Below are 15095 nucleotides of genomic sequence, written 5' to 3'. Positions count from 1 at the left end.
AGAACTAGAAAAGACCAAGCAAGGAGGAAAAATCACGGTCTGTACATCTGATTGGGTTTTCAGCTGCAGTCACTGCACACAAAACCACACCTTATGGTAGGTACTCTTTAGCATTCCTTCTCTGGCTACACACTTTGGCTGATGTAGCCTAGCTCAGTTTGCTGGGGCAGCCAATGAGGCGCTGGCTTTGCCAGCTAGCTGGGCTGCCTTGTGCTGAGCCAGTCGAGTTCATGGTAGTGCATAGCCAGCGATGGGCTGTGAGAGAGTCTACGAAGATACTCAACATGAGTTTATGACTCAATTACAACTACAGAGACAGTCTTTACATTGGAACATAAAATACTAGCTTTTATTTTGAATACAGCTGTGGCATCTGTACAATAATTTAAAAAATACATTCATCATTATTGGTCACAGACTTTCAAAAAACACAGGTTTCATAATCGATAGGAAACATTTACCACACTGATTTTTTTCTAAATTCAACATTTTTTACAGTTATGACTAGTGCTGGTGCATTTATTTATGTAAGACTTTCAGTCCAGTTTCCTTCTAAATTGAAATTAAAAACATTTTTCAAAAGAAATGAGTTAAAATATTGCAGTGGACACCAGCCCTTTCCTTTCACTTTTCCACACAGGTGCATTGTGGGTATATTAGCCAGTGTGTTTGGCAGCTATGTTTGAAAGATGACCCCTAGCTACATTTCAGACTTGAAGTGTTTAGCTGTGTGTGATGAGTTTGTGATAAATCAGACAACTAGGCAAGTGGCATCACTTCAGTTTGATGGTTTGAAAATTGGAAACTTGATCAAGATACACGGTGCTCAAAATAATCCAGGAGTGATTTCACAAGAATGAACATTCATGGAGAGTCTGCTGTTCACACACACCATATCAATTATACCAACATGAACTACCTTGATTTGTGACAGCAAAATTACTTTCTGATTAACAGACACTTTGTTTGCAGACACCAGTGGTTATAACCATCACCTGTGTTGTCCATTGAAAGCAATGACTCTCTGGATGACACACACACAAGTATAGCAAGTCAACATGACAAAAGACAGAGTGAAGAATACATGAATTCCTTTCTCATGTTGTAGAACACATTCAGTGAGTTCTATACAGTTATTTTGCACCACAGTACATTGTCATCAAATATTTCATCACTCTCATTTACCATTTTACAGGCCTTTGAACAAATCATAATTGCATCAAAACCTCAGAACAAACTGGCAAATATTGTATTACACACAGTACGTCCTCTTGTATATTTCTGATGATACAATACTGAAATACCATTTTTGCATTACAAACAGTTGGGGACAGTGAACACGAACATGCTGTTTGAAGTAGAGACATGTAGGCCAATCACATCAAGGGATCAAATCACATGACTAACAAGTGACCAATTGACAACAGGTATGTCATATTCAGTGTCTGTCGTGAGTAAAAGATTACACTGGGACAACTGTATACTAGTAACAGCAGAATAATAGAGGAGGAGGAAATGTCATGAAAATCAACAACCTCATCATATGATTGACAGGTACTGTCATAAACATGGATCCTACAAATTTTTCTTTTTAAAAAATCTCACTAAAAGTACATGGGGAGGGTTAACAGTGTTAAAACACTAACAAATATTGTCTTCTTTTTTTGAGATCGAAAATGTAACATTTCATCTTATCATACAAATATTCGCAGAAAATCAGAGACTCTGCTTTGTTTACCAATGTAGAAAATAGCACACTGTAGGAGTGGTAAAAAAACAGGTTTTGACAAATGTTAAAAAGGGGAGCCAATAGGAGAGCTTGTGACTGACACTGGAACCATGCCAGCTAATCAGAGAGCCCCTGACATCATTGAAACCATACCATTCAATTTCTGATTGGTCAGCTGTAATGGTGCCATATACGTATCTGAGCATAGAAAGCAGTACTGGCAATGTTACAACTGTTATGTGAAAATCACAATTCCTGCCCATAATAATTTTTCAAAACTTGACATACACATTAATCTATCACTCATATGACATAATTTGCATAATCATAGTTTCTAGCTGACAGTGTCTCATGACAATATGACATCATATGTTCCTATGAAATGGTATTATTTCTGTAAATCTTAGTCCTGATCTCTCTTAATATTCCTCTCTATAAAACCGACAAGAACTTGCCTTCCAAGGACGTCGATTTGGACTGTGGCAGGGATAGGATACAACAAGAGATAGTGTTTTTCCATCCATTTTTTGCATCGTTTGTCAAAGATACTGCTGCATTCCACACTGAATACCTCAATACCTTAGCAACCGTGTTGAACGGATGATAGTTGGTTACCATAGTGCTGTCCTTTGTTGAAACTATGAAGTATCATGGCAACATAAAGCAAGATGAGCTGTGAAGAGAGCTGAGAGCTTGTCCTTCACAGCCTATGATGAATTTGCATCAATGTGAATTCACAGAGAAATCCTGACCAGATACCTGACTGAAAACTATTTTCACATCCATATAAGCACTGACAGTGGTCCAGGTACAAAACTCTAGAATATCGGATGAAAGCACGGCAAGAAGCACGACACAAGACAGAAGGTATGAGACAAAGGAAGGCTTACAGGCAATTTTGGAAACCAAATAAAAAAGTTTACAGAGCATAGTAAAGATACATCTGAAACCAACTCCATGGTTGCAATTCAAATTCATAAGTGTTGTTGTTGTGTATGCGTAATGTAATCAGTGCATCAGATAGCCATCTTGGATTCTTCCTTATATACTGTCTCTACAAAAAGACCTGTTCTATGGCCCGATAAAAAGTCATTTCTCACTTTGCAACAGAATGGGAAACATTTTCAGGAGTGAGCAAATCAACTTGCCAAAGTTCATGAGTTAGTTATTTTTATGGATTGGCTAGTAGTTCTGTGTTTCAATTGGTACTGGCCAAATAGACTACTGAAGTATTTAACTGGTAACTTAAATCTAGACTAGTCAGCGGGTGTCAACTGAGGCATGGTCTGTGATTTGATTTTTCCACTAGTCCATGCATTAGTGGATCTGAAATGATTTGCCTACCCCTGGTTTTATACATCAACAAGCTTGTCAGCTAGTAAGGAAAGTCTTAATTTCAAGAGAAACCTTCTAAAACATTGCTTTCTAACACAGGACATTGAGTGGTGTCCGGTAGACATTCCATAAAGTAGTAAATACCTGTAGTTATGAAGCACTATGTACTGTTGTAGTCATCTACACTTGTACAAAATCATGACTATTCTATGGCAGGGTGGGCATACTGAAATCTGGCAACTTAAAACAAGAATTGCAAAATCTGCTTCTTAATATATCCACATATCTTACAAATAAAATGTATTAGTGTCGGTAACACATCTTCACATGATAAAGACTTTAATCTACTTACAATATTCAACTTACTTACATTGTTTTTCTCATCTAAAATTACTAAAATAAAATTTGTACCATGTAAGATAGCTACATCTATGCTACTATGCAAAATGACCCACGCATCACTGCCCATCCATAAATGAATTAAACTGGTCTGGTCCCCTGACCAATTTCTACCATTGGCTGCACTGCTAACCAAATAGGGTCAGGTATGGGCTAAACATGGGCTGCCATTTTAGTCAGAATTCTGACTGCATATTAATGAGCACTGTCACCTGACAAGATCCTGACAAGATCATGTGATCAGCACATCTGTATTGTGACAAGCTTGGAAATTGGATGACGAAACACTGAAGCTCTTTGCACTGCTTCACTTTTAAGTCTCTGACTTTGTACTTCCATGATAACATTTGGTGGTGAAATAACTATTACTGTCTATGGTTTTTTTCTCAGACGTCACATCCTATCCCTCCTTTCACATGTATGACAGTGACTCAAAAATAAGCGATTTTTCATTTTTCATCAAAAGTCCACATGGGATGCTTGGTTTTGGAAACCATGGCAGTAAAAGTACTCCATTGGCATATGAAAGCTAAATTTGAAGGTAATTCCAAGTTGGAAATAAATTCAATGCAATCACCATGTTCGTACTATTGACCAATGATAGCCATGCTTACAATAGCCCATACCTGACTCTATTGTCGTAAACAGCGCAGCCAGTGGTAGAAATGGGTCAGGGGACCAGACTAGAATCAAACCACATCATTGAAGATAACAAGATGTGAACTAATGAACAACAATGACAAGGGCTTTAAACATGTAAATTGTCAATTATAATATCACTGTGTCAGTCAGCACCAGACACATACAAATTGCAGATTCATATTTGATCTTTCAAACACACACTGTTCTATGCTGACCTTTGACCCAATCTTTCTAACCTTTTTACCGTTTAGTAGTCCTGCCTACTCTGGGAATTTTTAAGTTGTACCAAACCAATCAGTTTGGCTTTGTCCGGTGAATATTAAATAATTCTGATATATCGTGATGTCACAGCTTTGAATCAGATACACAATTTACAATTTCTTGTCATGAAAAATCACAGGTTAAAGACATAATTCACATTCCACATCTAAAAATATCCCTAAGTTTTCCACTCTGTTTTGCATTGGTTGTTCTGAGATTTCTGATGAATCTACAGCTGTCATTCCAGCCTTTCCATCGGCAACGACTCCAGCATCACTGATCACATTGCAAAACATGATCAACTTTTAAGACTTTTATGAGCAAAAGGTGAAGTTGACAGCAAATACCATTGCTGGTCACAGTGTCTGAGAGTAATATCTGCAAATAGTTTTCACGATTAGTACTCTATTGTGTTCACTTTGAATTCAACTTCCTCACTGAGGATGGCCATAAATAATAAACTGTGACGGAGTCATTATAATTGCTCTTCTTTGGGTGAATGGTTCAGGTGAATGGAACAACATAGAAAATTTCAACATTGATTCTCTGGTTCTTGTATTTACCGGTACTCTGCTACTGGGTATGAAAGACAGAAATCATGGGTAAAGTGGTGTTCTTTTGGTCAAGTCCATTTTTGACAGTAGGTTAAAACAGTTACTGCCACAGTTACTGCATACACTTTGTTGTCGGTCGGACATGAAGCTCTACTGTTCATGGAATGTTTCGCATGGGTGGAGAGGAGAAACAACCAACAAGCAACGTGATGAGGATACAAAGGATCGAAAGGTGGATTTGTATTGGTTGCCTTAGCAACTGTCCACAGCTGTTGTCATGACAATATTGCAGCACTACGTCTTGGAGCAATGTTATCCAGACTAGCAGATCTTTTGAGGCTGGACTTGACGATGTCTTTAAACTTGTCTTCAGAAATTCGCGACATTGCCTGCAGTAAGAGAGAGAATAATAAAAATTTACCTTCAATATTTCCCCACATAGCAACTTCTATCATCACAGAAAGTGTAATCTTATGTAATAGCAGCTGCAGTTTTCTGTGGAAGTCAAGTTTTGTTCTGTATGCTCTACTGAAACACTAGATGTGCACGATATTGTGATATGATGTACTTTATCAAAAATACTGTTTTCAACTTTGTGTGTAAAATGTTATTTCACATGATGTAAAATGATAAGGTTTTTCACAAACTACCAGGATTTAAGATATCCTTGGATATAAACTCAAGTATTTTGTGAATAACCTACGTTAATATTATTTTTGCTATTATTTTTGTACTCACCTCTAATTTCTGTGCCCTGTCCTTACAGAGGGGTTCACTGGGAAAATTCAAATCATTAGCGTCAGCTAGAGACCTGAGATCAAAGTAATACTTTGCGTATACACTAGATGGCACATTGATATTAAACTGAAGCAACTCCAAAAACTGTCTTTCTAATTCATTCCTGAAAAAAAACAAACAAACATTCAGAGAATTACTCTTCTATTGCACTTAAAGAGTCATACAAAGATTGTCTATTTGTTCATATTTTACTTTGGATTTCAATTCAAAATGTCATTTGGACCTACACATCATTTGATTAATAAACATCTCCAGATGTGTAATTTCACACATTTTCGAAATTGCTTCTTCTGAAGGCAACTGTCAACACCTTCACATTTTAATTTGTCAAGTATGATATGTAAATTCCTAGAAAAAGTCCTTGGTCATATAAGTGATTGCTGCATGATTTGCATACTGCAATTGTATCAGCCTATCAGCTGATTTCAAATTCAACAAACGGTAAACCAAAGACTCCATTCACTAACTGTAAAAGATTTCAACTTAAGCTCTTCTCACATTAAAAAGTTTTGCTGTTGTCAGTCAAAAAATTGATAAAACCGAATATTGAAAAGAAGACATGAAAATGACGTATGAAGATAAGAGGTCATACAAGAAGTCAACTGGGAGAATACAAGCCAGATTGACCACTGCTGTTAAATATCTATCTTTGAGTGTAGCAATTTTTCCAACCAAAATTTTAGTGCAACATTTTACCAAATTTTATGAATTTTTCTGTAATTTTTTTCACAAATTTTGATCAAATGGAAATCACATTTCCTTGGCTACAGTTCTTTATCAAAATTTTGGCCAAAATCTGAAAAAATCTGACTGAGGTATATTCTATAAAGGCAACAAAAATTGACTTTGGTGCTCAAAGGTTCAAACTTTACCCATCAATTGCTACACTAAACAGTTGAGTTGGTTATGTGTTGACTTGATTAACAGTACTGGCATATTTTTGTACTGGAGATGAAATTTGACATCAATCGGTGATTCTGCATGTTTGACATTTTGTTGTACATTATTTATTGGCTAAATCTCTAATTTCATAATCCTGTGTTCAAAACTGCTGTCGTTCTATCCCCAAACAAACATAATCACACAAACTGTAATGACTGACTGACTCAGAGATGTGACTGCTTCAAATACACAGCCTGAATCGCTTGCCTGACCTTGTCTAGCTCCTAGCTTCTCCTTCCTTAAAATGTCAAACTACAGTGTTCAAGACTGACACCCCTGGACATATACCCAAAGGGCACTTACACTACGGTACGCAGTAAGTGACCTTACAGCACCATGTTACAAGTGGTATAGCCACAAACTGATGACGTCAAATCATCGTACACAATACACAGTGCCATAATTACAGGGCGTCTGTGTTTTGTGTACGGCAATTTGACGTTATAAGTTTGTGGCTATACCACTTGTAAAATGGTGCTGACCTTACCCACAATTCTCCATGATCTGTACGCACGGAGATCTTCTGTACACAGAATAGCTCAGTGCATATTTCAAAATCTGACATTTTTTGATAATCATAATTTTCTTACTTTCCACTTTGAATAATGAGAAGATCAATCCCTTTTCCGCGGAGGAGATAGCAATTTTGTAACTTTGTCAACAGATGTTTTTGACAGCCACACACAATATTTTCAAGGAAACTAAGGGAATAAGTTGCATCTGTGTTGGCCAAAGAAAGGGTATTGATTTTTTGAATGTTTGTAACAAAGGAAATTTGCATGTCTGACAGGTGGTATGATGAGTCCATCTCAGTTGCTGAAAACTTTACCTTGACAAGTGTACAATTTTTAGCATCTAGAAACATCAGCTTCTTATTCAATTTAATCTTGAATTTTAAACATAATCAATAATTTTGGAACACATTCTTAACAAATAATCTTGAAATTAAATTCTAAGTTTCATATTGTTTGGAATTTGATAAAATTGAATTAGTCTTTAGCAAACAATGTTCGAGTACGCAAATCAAGGGAATTGTGGGTAACCTCACTTACTGTACACTAACCCTATCCCTATCCCTGGTCCCCGCTTTAAATGTTCAGGGGGTGACTGTCCTCAAGCAACCCTACACACTGGACACCCCCTGGTAACACCCATTGTATTGTGATATAGTCCATACTTACATATCCTCTACTGTAATATCTTTAAGTATCTGACAGTAATCCACATTCCACACAGCCTGATCATCCCAGACTTTGGATGCTAACAATATTGCTCCTAGGATGATTCGCTTCCAGTTACTGGGACAAATATCTATTTCTGCATAGGTTAATAGCCTTTCTAAATATACCTGGTAGAAAATAAATCAAATATACACAATTATCATCATTAAAGTCAGCACAACCTTTTATTATAAGAACTGGTAGAGTTGACTTACCAAAGTTACTATAGCACATTAAGAACTGGTAGAGTTGACTTACCAAAGTTACTATAGCACATTAAGAACTGGTAGAGTTGACTTACCAAAGTTACTATAGCACATTAAGAACTGGTAGAGTTGACTTACTAAAGTTACTATAGCACATTAAGAACTAGTAGAGTTGACTTACCAAAGTTACTATAGCACATTGAGAACTGGTAGAGTTGACTTACCAAAGTTACTATAGCACATTAAGAACTGGTAGAGTTGACTTACCAAAGTTACTATAGCACATTAAGAACTGGTAGAGTTGACTTACCAAAGTTACTATAGCACATTAAGAACTGGTAGAGTTGACTTACCAAAGTTACTATAGCACATTAAGAACTGGTAGAGTTGACTTACTAAAGTTACTATAGCACATTAAGAACTAGTAGAGTTGACTTACCAAAGTTACTATAGCACATTGAGAACTGGTAGAGTTGACTTACCAAAGTTACTATAGCACATAAAGAACTGGTAGAGTTGACTTACCAAAGTTACTATAGCACATTCTGCAGTGAGCTGAGCAGCATTGAATAACGTCCGTATGAATTTATAGATATGTTTGTGTTCTGGATTGTGATCTTTATAATCATCAGGGACTGGCTCTTTCTGCAAAATTGAAAATGATAAATATGTGTCAGCAACAAAAGTGACTGAGCTGTTTCATATAGCTTCCTATCATATTTGGCATGAAATAATGACACAGTCAATCTGAACCATTTCAGGATTGAATAATTCAACAACAGTATTTATCCAGGAGTGAAGTTACTATTAAGTTACCACAATAAGGTCACTGCTACTAGTGAACATGAAGACCAACATGAATGTTCAAGATGCACAGATTTCTCACAGTTATATAAGCTAAGCAAAGGACACAAGTGGTTGTCAACAGTCTAGTTACAAAAATCATATTTTCTTTTACATCTTGTTTTTATAACATTAAAACATTATTTCCTGGTAGAGAAAATGATCCCAATAGCTCCCAATCATATATCATATGGGCCGTCAGATGGGCCGTCACATTGATATGACATCTATACTCAAGGAGTTACATTGGCTTCCAGTAGAAGAATGAATCCGTTTTAAAATTCTTTGTTTGGTTTTTAAAATTGTCCATTAAGATGAATTCGTTCCAAATTACTTATCAGAACTAGTAACAATTGATATCCCAGTACATAATACCAGAAGGAGTGTCGGTGTAAGATTGAATCCCTTTTCTATCAAAGATCACGGGAAACAACTTTCTAGAACATATGGTGACAGAGCTTTTAGCTTGTATGCCCCTAAACTGTGGAATAGTTTGCCGCCCGAACTTAGGATGATAAAGAAATTCGCTCTTTTTAAGAAGTCTCTTAAAACCATTATTTTTCGTCAATGCTACTGTTGACTTGGATATAATTTTTACCTGCATGTTTTATAATTTATTTTTTATCATTTTTAGTGAAATTCTTTAAAATACTTTCTTTGCTGTTTTTTAGGTAGGATCCTTTAGTCTAGATTTTAGCTTGCTTGATTTTATCAATTGTTTTTAATTACACTCTTTCCTCTGTGAGTTATTTTGTATTTTCTGCGTTTATTTTAGTTCTTCCAGTAATTTTCTGTAATGTACAGACCACTGAGACAAGGTGTGTAGTGGTCTTTAAACAATAAATCATTTTTATTATTATATACAAACTGCAAATGGGAGCTAAAACTTCTTTTACACTGATAGCTAATCTCATTTTTACCAACTTAATATTTTACAGCCTTTAATGGATAATTTCTGCATGAAATGCCAGATGAAATGTTTACTACACTCCAGATAGACTTTAAAAACTCATGAATCAACGGATGTCTACTCTGCTCTGCAAAGTTATTTTGTTGTGACTGTCACTTTTCTGATGTTGAATTCAATATCAGTGAACACAGAGATTGAGGTAACAATTCCTTTGACCCATAATGGTTTGCCCCACATATGTTGATGTCTATCTAAGAGTTGGACCTCTATAAAGGAAAATAGGGGTAAGGGATGTAAGATGGATTTGATATTCAAAATATTAATTTAACCCTTTCACCACAATGGTTTAGCCCAAATCCATTGTTATCAATGGTGAGTGTGGACCTGTTTACAAGGATTGGGTGTGAACAGGTTAATATCTAGAATGTCATGTCATTCCTGCTAGAATTCAGTAACTGCAAATTACTGGTATTTTCATAAAGGCATCCGTCTTCACAGAGTTTAAAGGATATGGTTTTTCATTTCATTGCTAACTCACTGTGCTGCAAACTGACAAGACTTATACGAAGTTTGAACCCAGAGAAAATCAGCCTTACCAAACTGTCCTGTGTAAATTTTGTAAAAAGTAAATTTTGTTAATCAATATCATAATGATAAGCATTAATTAGAGACAACTTTGGTGTAAGTGTATCACAAAAGTAGTTGTGTATATTATCAGTGCTTCTAGAATTACAGAAAAAGATTTTTCCAATAAACATATATATTAGAGTGTATTAATCATTCTGAGAACTCTGGACATCAAAATACTTTCTCTTGTTCTTTGCACTACAGTGTACTGCCCTCTAATCGATATAGCACAGAGCAAAACATTTACATAATTGATGTTGTGTTTACATAATCAATAATAGTGTTTACATCAGCCTTTTAGTGCAGCTAAGTGATGCATTCTCTGAGAGTGCCCTGTGTCGGATTCTGTGCTGTGCTTTGAATTCAACCCCTGAGATGCTATGACCACCTTGGTTGTATTGTTCAGGGTGATCAGGTTCTGAAGTGTGAACAAAAACAAATCAATGAAGTCCTGCTGACTGCTTGATGCCGATTGAAAGAGAAATCTTTAATCTTGTTGACTCTATAATGGTCAAGAAAAGTGAACACAGCTTTCAAGAGAGCTTAGCATACTGACACCATTACCTATAATTCAAAATCTACATGAAATTAGCCATTTTTCCTGACCAAAATTTTTATTTCACTTGATTTTGAAAGTTATTTAGGTTGCCTTGTCAGTTAACATTCATTTACTTGACAAAGATTTAATATCAATGCACAAGTTTGATTGTACAAGTCAAAATAATTTGCTATGGTATGTAGAAATTTTATAGCAATGTCAGGGAACTCTACTAATAAACAAATACTTATTTGTTTGGGGCAATGAATGTGTCAAAATAAGCCATCTACTTGAGTATTCTCAGCAATTGGTGAGAATTTTGTTTAACATTTTTCAGAATTGTTCATATTCAAACTGATAAGTCTAATTAATGCACTCTTAGGACAGCCCAATGGATGTTTGTTCATAGCCTCCTACAAATAGAAAGCTGTAATACTTACTGTTAGGGGATGACATTTTTCATCAAAGATTTCTAGTAGCCGAAGATCTGGTTCTCGGTTTTTGATATGATAAAAAATTGCTAATGCCACACTAATGGAAAGAGAGAGAAAACACAAAAAGTAAGAAATGATTTCTCTGTAATGAACCAGTCACTTTGGGTTGTGGTGTTGTGAATCAGTGATGTCTGTGTTGTGAATCAGTGATATCTGTGTTGTGAATTAGTGATATCTGTGTTGTGAATCAGTGATGTCTGTGTTGTGAATCAGTGATGTCTGTGTTGTGAATCAGTGACATCTGTGTTGTGAATCAGTGACGTCTGTGTTGTGAATCAGTGACGTCTGTGTTGTGAATCAGTGATGTCTGTGTTGTGAATCAGTGATATCTGTGTTGTGAATCAGTGACATCTGTATTGTGAATCAGTGATGTCTGTGTTGTGAATCAGTGATGTCTGTGTTGTGAATCAGTGATATCTGTATTGTGAATCAGTGATGTCTGTGTTGTGAATCAGTGACATCTGTGTTGTGAATCAGTGACGTCTGTGTTGTGAATCAGTGATGTCTGTGTTGTGAATCAGTGATGTCTGTGTTGTGAATCAGTGATGTCTGTGTTGTGAATCAGTGATGTCAGTGTTGTGAATCAGTGACGTCTGTGTTGTGAATCAGTGATATCTGTGTTGTGAATCAGTGATGTCTGTGTTGTGAATCAGTGATGTCTGTGTTGTGAATCAGTGATGTCTGTGTTGTGAATCAGTGATGTCTGTGTTGTGAATCAGTGACGTCTGTGTTGTGAATCAGTGACGTCTGTGTTGTGAATCAGTGACATCTGTGTTGTGAATCAGTAATGTCTGTGTTGTGAATCAGTGACGTCTGTGTTGTGAATCAGTGATGTCAGTGTTGTGAATCAGTGACGTCTGTGTTGTGAATCAGTGATGTCTGTGTTGTGAATCAGTGACGTCTGTGTTGTGAATCAGTGACGTCTGTGTTGTGAAACAGTGATGTCGGTGTTGTGAATCAGTGATGTCTGTGATGTGAATCAGTGACGTCTGTGTTGTGAATCAGTGACGTCTTTGTTGTGAATCAGTGACGTCTGTGTTGTGAATCAGTGACGTCTGTGTTGTGAATCAGTGACGTCTGTGTTGTGAATCAGTGACGTCTGTGTTGTGAATCAGTGACGTCTGTGTTGTGAATCAGTGACGTCTGTGTCGTGAATCAGTGACGTCTGTGTCGTGAATCAGTGACGTCAGTGTTGTGAATCAGTGACGTCTGTGTTGTGAATCAGTGACGTCTGTGTTGTGAATCAGTGACGTCTGTGTTGTGAATCAGTGACGTCTGTGTTGTGAATCAGTGATGTCGTTGTTGTGAATCAGTGACGTCTGTGTTGTGAATCAGTGACGTCAGTGTTGTGAATCAGTGATGTCTGTGTTGTGAATCAGTGATGTCTGTGTCGTGAATCAGTGATGTCTGCATTGTGAATCAGTGATGTCTGTGTTGTGAATCAGTGATGTCTGTGTTGTGAATCAGTGATGTCGGTGTTGTGAATCAGTGACGTCTGTGTTGTGAATCAGTGACGTCAGTGTTGTGAATCAGTGATGTCTGTGTTGTGAATCAGTGATGTCTGTGTCGTGAATCAGTGATGTCTGCATTGTGAATCAGTGATGTCTGTGTTGTGAATCAGTGATGTCTGTGTTGTGAATCAGTGATGTCGGTGTTGTGAATCAGTGACGTCTGTGTTGTGAAACAGTGATGTCGGTGTTGTGAATCAGTGATGTCTGTGATGTGAATCAGTGATATAGGTGTTGTGAATCAGTGATGTCTGTGTTGTGAATCAGTGACGTCTGTGTTGTGAATCAGTGACGTCTGTCTTGTGAATCAGTGATGTCTGTGTTGTGAATCAGTGATGTCTGTGTTGTGAATCAGCGATGTCTATGTTGTGAATCAGTGATGTCGGTGTTGTAAATCAGTGACGTCCGTGTTGTGAATCAGTGATGTCTGTGTTGTGAATCAGTGATGTTTGTGTTGTGAATCAGTGATGTCTGTGTTGTGAATCAGTGGTGTCTGTGTGTGGAATCAGTGACGTCAGTGTTGTGAATAAGTGATGTCTGTGTTGTGAATCAGTGATGTCTGTATTGTGAATCAGTGACGTCGGTGTTGTGAATCAGTGATGTCTATGTTGTGAATCAGTGACGTCTGTGTGGTGAATCAGTGACATCTGTGTTGTGAATCAGTGACGTCTGTGTTGTGAATCAGTGATGTCTGTGTCGTGAATCAGTGACGTCTGCATTGTGAATCAGTGATGTCTGTGTTGTGAATCAGTGATGTCGGTGTTGTGAATCAGTGACGTCTGTGTTGTGAATCAGTGATGTCTGTGATGTGAATCAGTGACGTCTGTGTTGTGAATCAGTGATGTCTGTGTTGTGAATCAGTGATGTCTGTGTTTTGAATCAGTGACGTCAGTGTTGTGAATCAGTGATGTCTGTGTTGTGAATCAGTGATGTCTGTGTTGTGAATCAGTGATGTCTGTGTTGTGAATCAGTGATGTCTGTGTTGTGAATCAGTGATGTCTGTGTTGTGAATCAGTGATGTCTGTGTTTTGAATCAGTGACGTCAGTGTTGTGAATCAGTGATGTCTGTGTTGTGAATCAGTGATGTCTGTGTTGTGAATCAGTGATGTCTGTGTTGTGAATCAGTGACGTCTGTGTTGTGAATCAGTGATGTCTGTGTTGTGAATCAGTGATGTCTGTGTTGTGAATCAGTGATGTCTGTGTTGTGAATCAGTGATGTCTGTGTTGTGAATCAGTGATGTCTGTGTTGTGAATCAGTGATGTCTGTGTTTTGAATCAGTGACGTCTGTGTTGTGAATCAGTGATGTCTGTATTGTGAATCAGTGATATCTGTGTTGTGAATCAGTGACATCTGTATTGTGAATCAGTGATGTCTGTGTTGTGAATCAGTGATGTCTGTGTTGTGAATCAGTGATGTCTGTGTTGTGAATCAGTGATGTCTGTGTTTTGAATCAGTGATGTCTGTTTTGAATCAGTGACGTCAGTGTTGTGAATCAGTGATGTCTGTGTTGTGAATCAGTGATGTCTGTGTTGTGAATCAGTGATGTCTGTGTTTTGAATCAGTGACGTCTGTGTTGTGAATCAGTGATGTCTGTGTTGTGAATCAGTGATGTCTGTGTTGTGAATCAGTGATGTCTGTGTTGTGAATCAGTGATGTCTGTGTTGTGAATCAGTGATGTCTGTGTTGTGAATCAGTGATGTCTGTGTTTTGAATCAGTGACGTCTGTGTCGTGAATCAGTGACGTCTGTGTCGTGAATCAGTGACGTCAGTGTTGTGAATCAGTGATGTCTGTGTTGTGAATCAGTGATGTCTGTGTTGTGAATCAGTGATGTCTGTGTTGTGAATCAGTGATATCTGTGTTTTGAATCAGTGACGTCTGTGTTTTGAATCAGTGACGTCTGTGTTGTGAATCAGTGATGTCTGTGTTGTGAATCAGTGATGTCTGTATTGTGAATCAGTGATGTCTGTGTAGTGAATCAGTGATGTCGGTGTTGTGAATCAGTAATATTAGTATTGAGAATCAGTGATGTCTGTGTCGTAAATCAGTGATGTCCGTGTTGTGAATCAGTGATCTCTGTGTTGTCTTAA

The 15095-nt window shown here is 37.2% G+C and overlaps 1 protein-coding gene across 2 annotated transcripts in view; it reads right to left on the bottom strand.

The window, feature by feature from the left end:
* Positions 1 to 321: 321 nt before the first annotated feature.
* Positions 322 to 15095, bottom strand: part of LOC139143253 (cyclin-Y-like protein 1) — a 38378-nt gene continuing 23604 nt past the window's right edge. For both annotated transcript variants that reach the window (XM_070713437.1, XM_070713438.1), the window contains 5 exons: positions 11445 to 11535; positions 8612 to 8731; positions 7842 to 8008; positions 5659 to 5821; positions 322 to 5309 (listed from right to left, as the gene is read on the bottom strand). In XM_070713437.1, the coding sequence (XP_070569538.1) occupies positions 5196 to 5309; positions 5659 to 5821; positions 7842 to 8008; positions 8612 to 8731; positions 11445 to 11535 (655 nt within the window). In that variant the 3' untranslated portion in view covers positions 322 to 5195. The remainder of the gene's footprint in view (positions 5310 to 5658; positions 5822 to 7841; positions 8009 to 8611; positions 8732 to 11444; positions 11536 to 15095) is intronic.

Source organism: Ptychodera flava, chromosome 11, assembly GCF_041260155.1.
Source record: "Ptychodera flava strain L36383 chromosome 11, AS_Pfla_20210202, whole genome shotgun sequence".
In the NCBI taxonomy this organism is placed as follows: domain Eukaryota; kingdom Metazoa; phylum Hemichordata; class Enteropneusta; family Ptychoderidae; genus Ptychodera; species Ptychodera flava.
The sequence above is the reverse complement of the archived record's forward strand: the minus strand, read 5'-3'. Positions and strand labels throughout refer to the sequence as shown.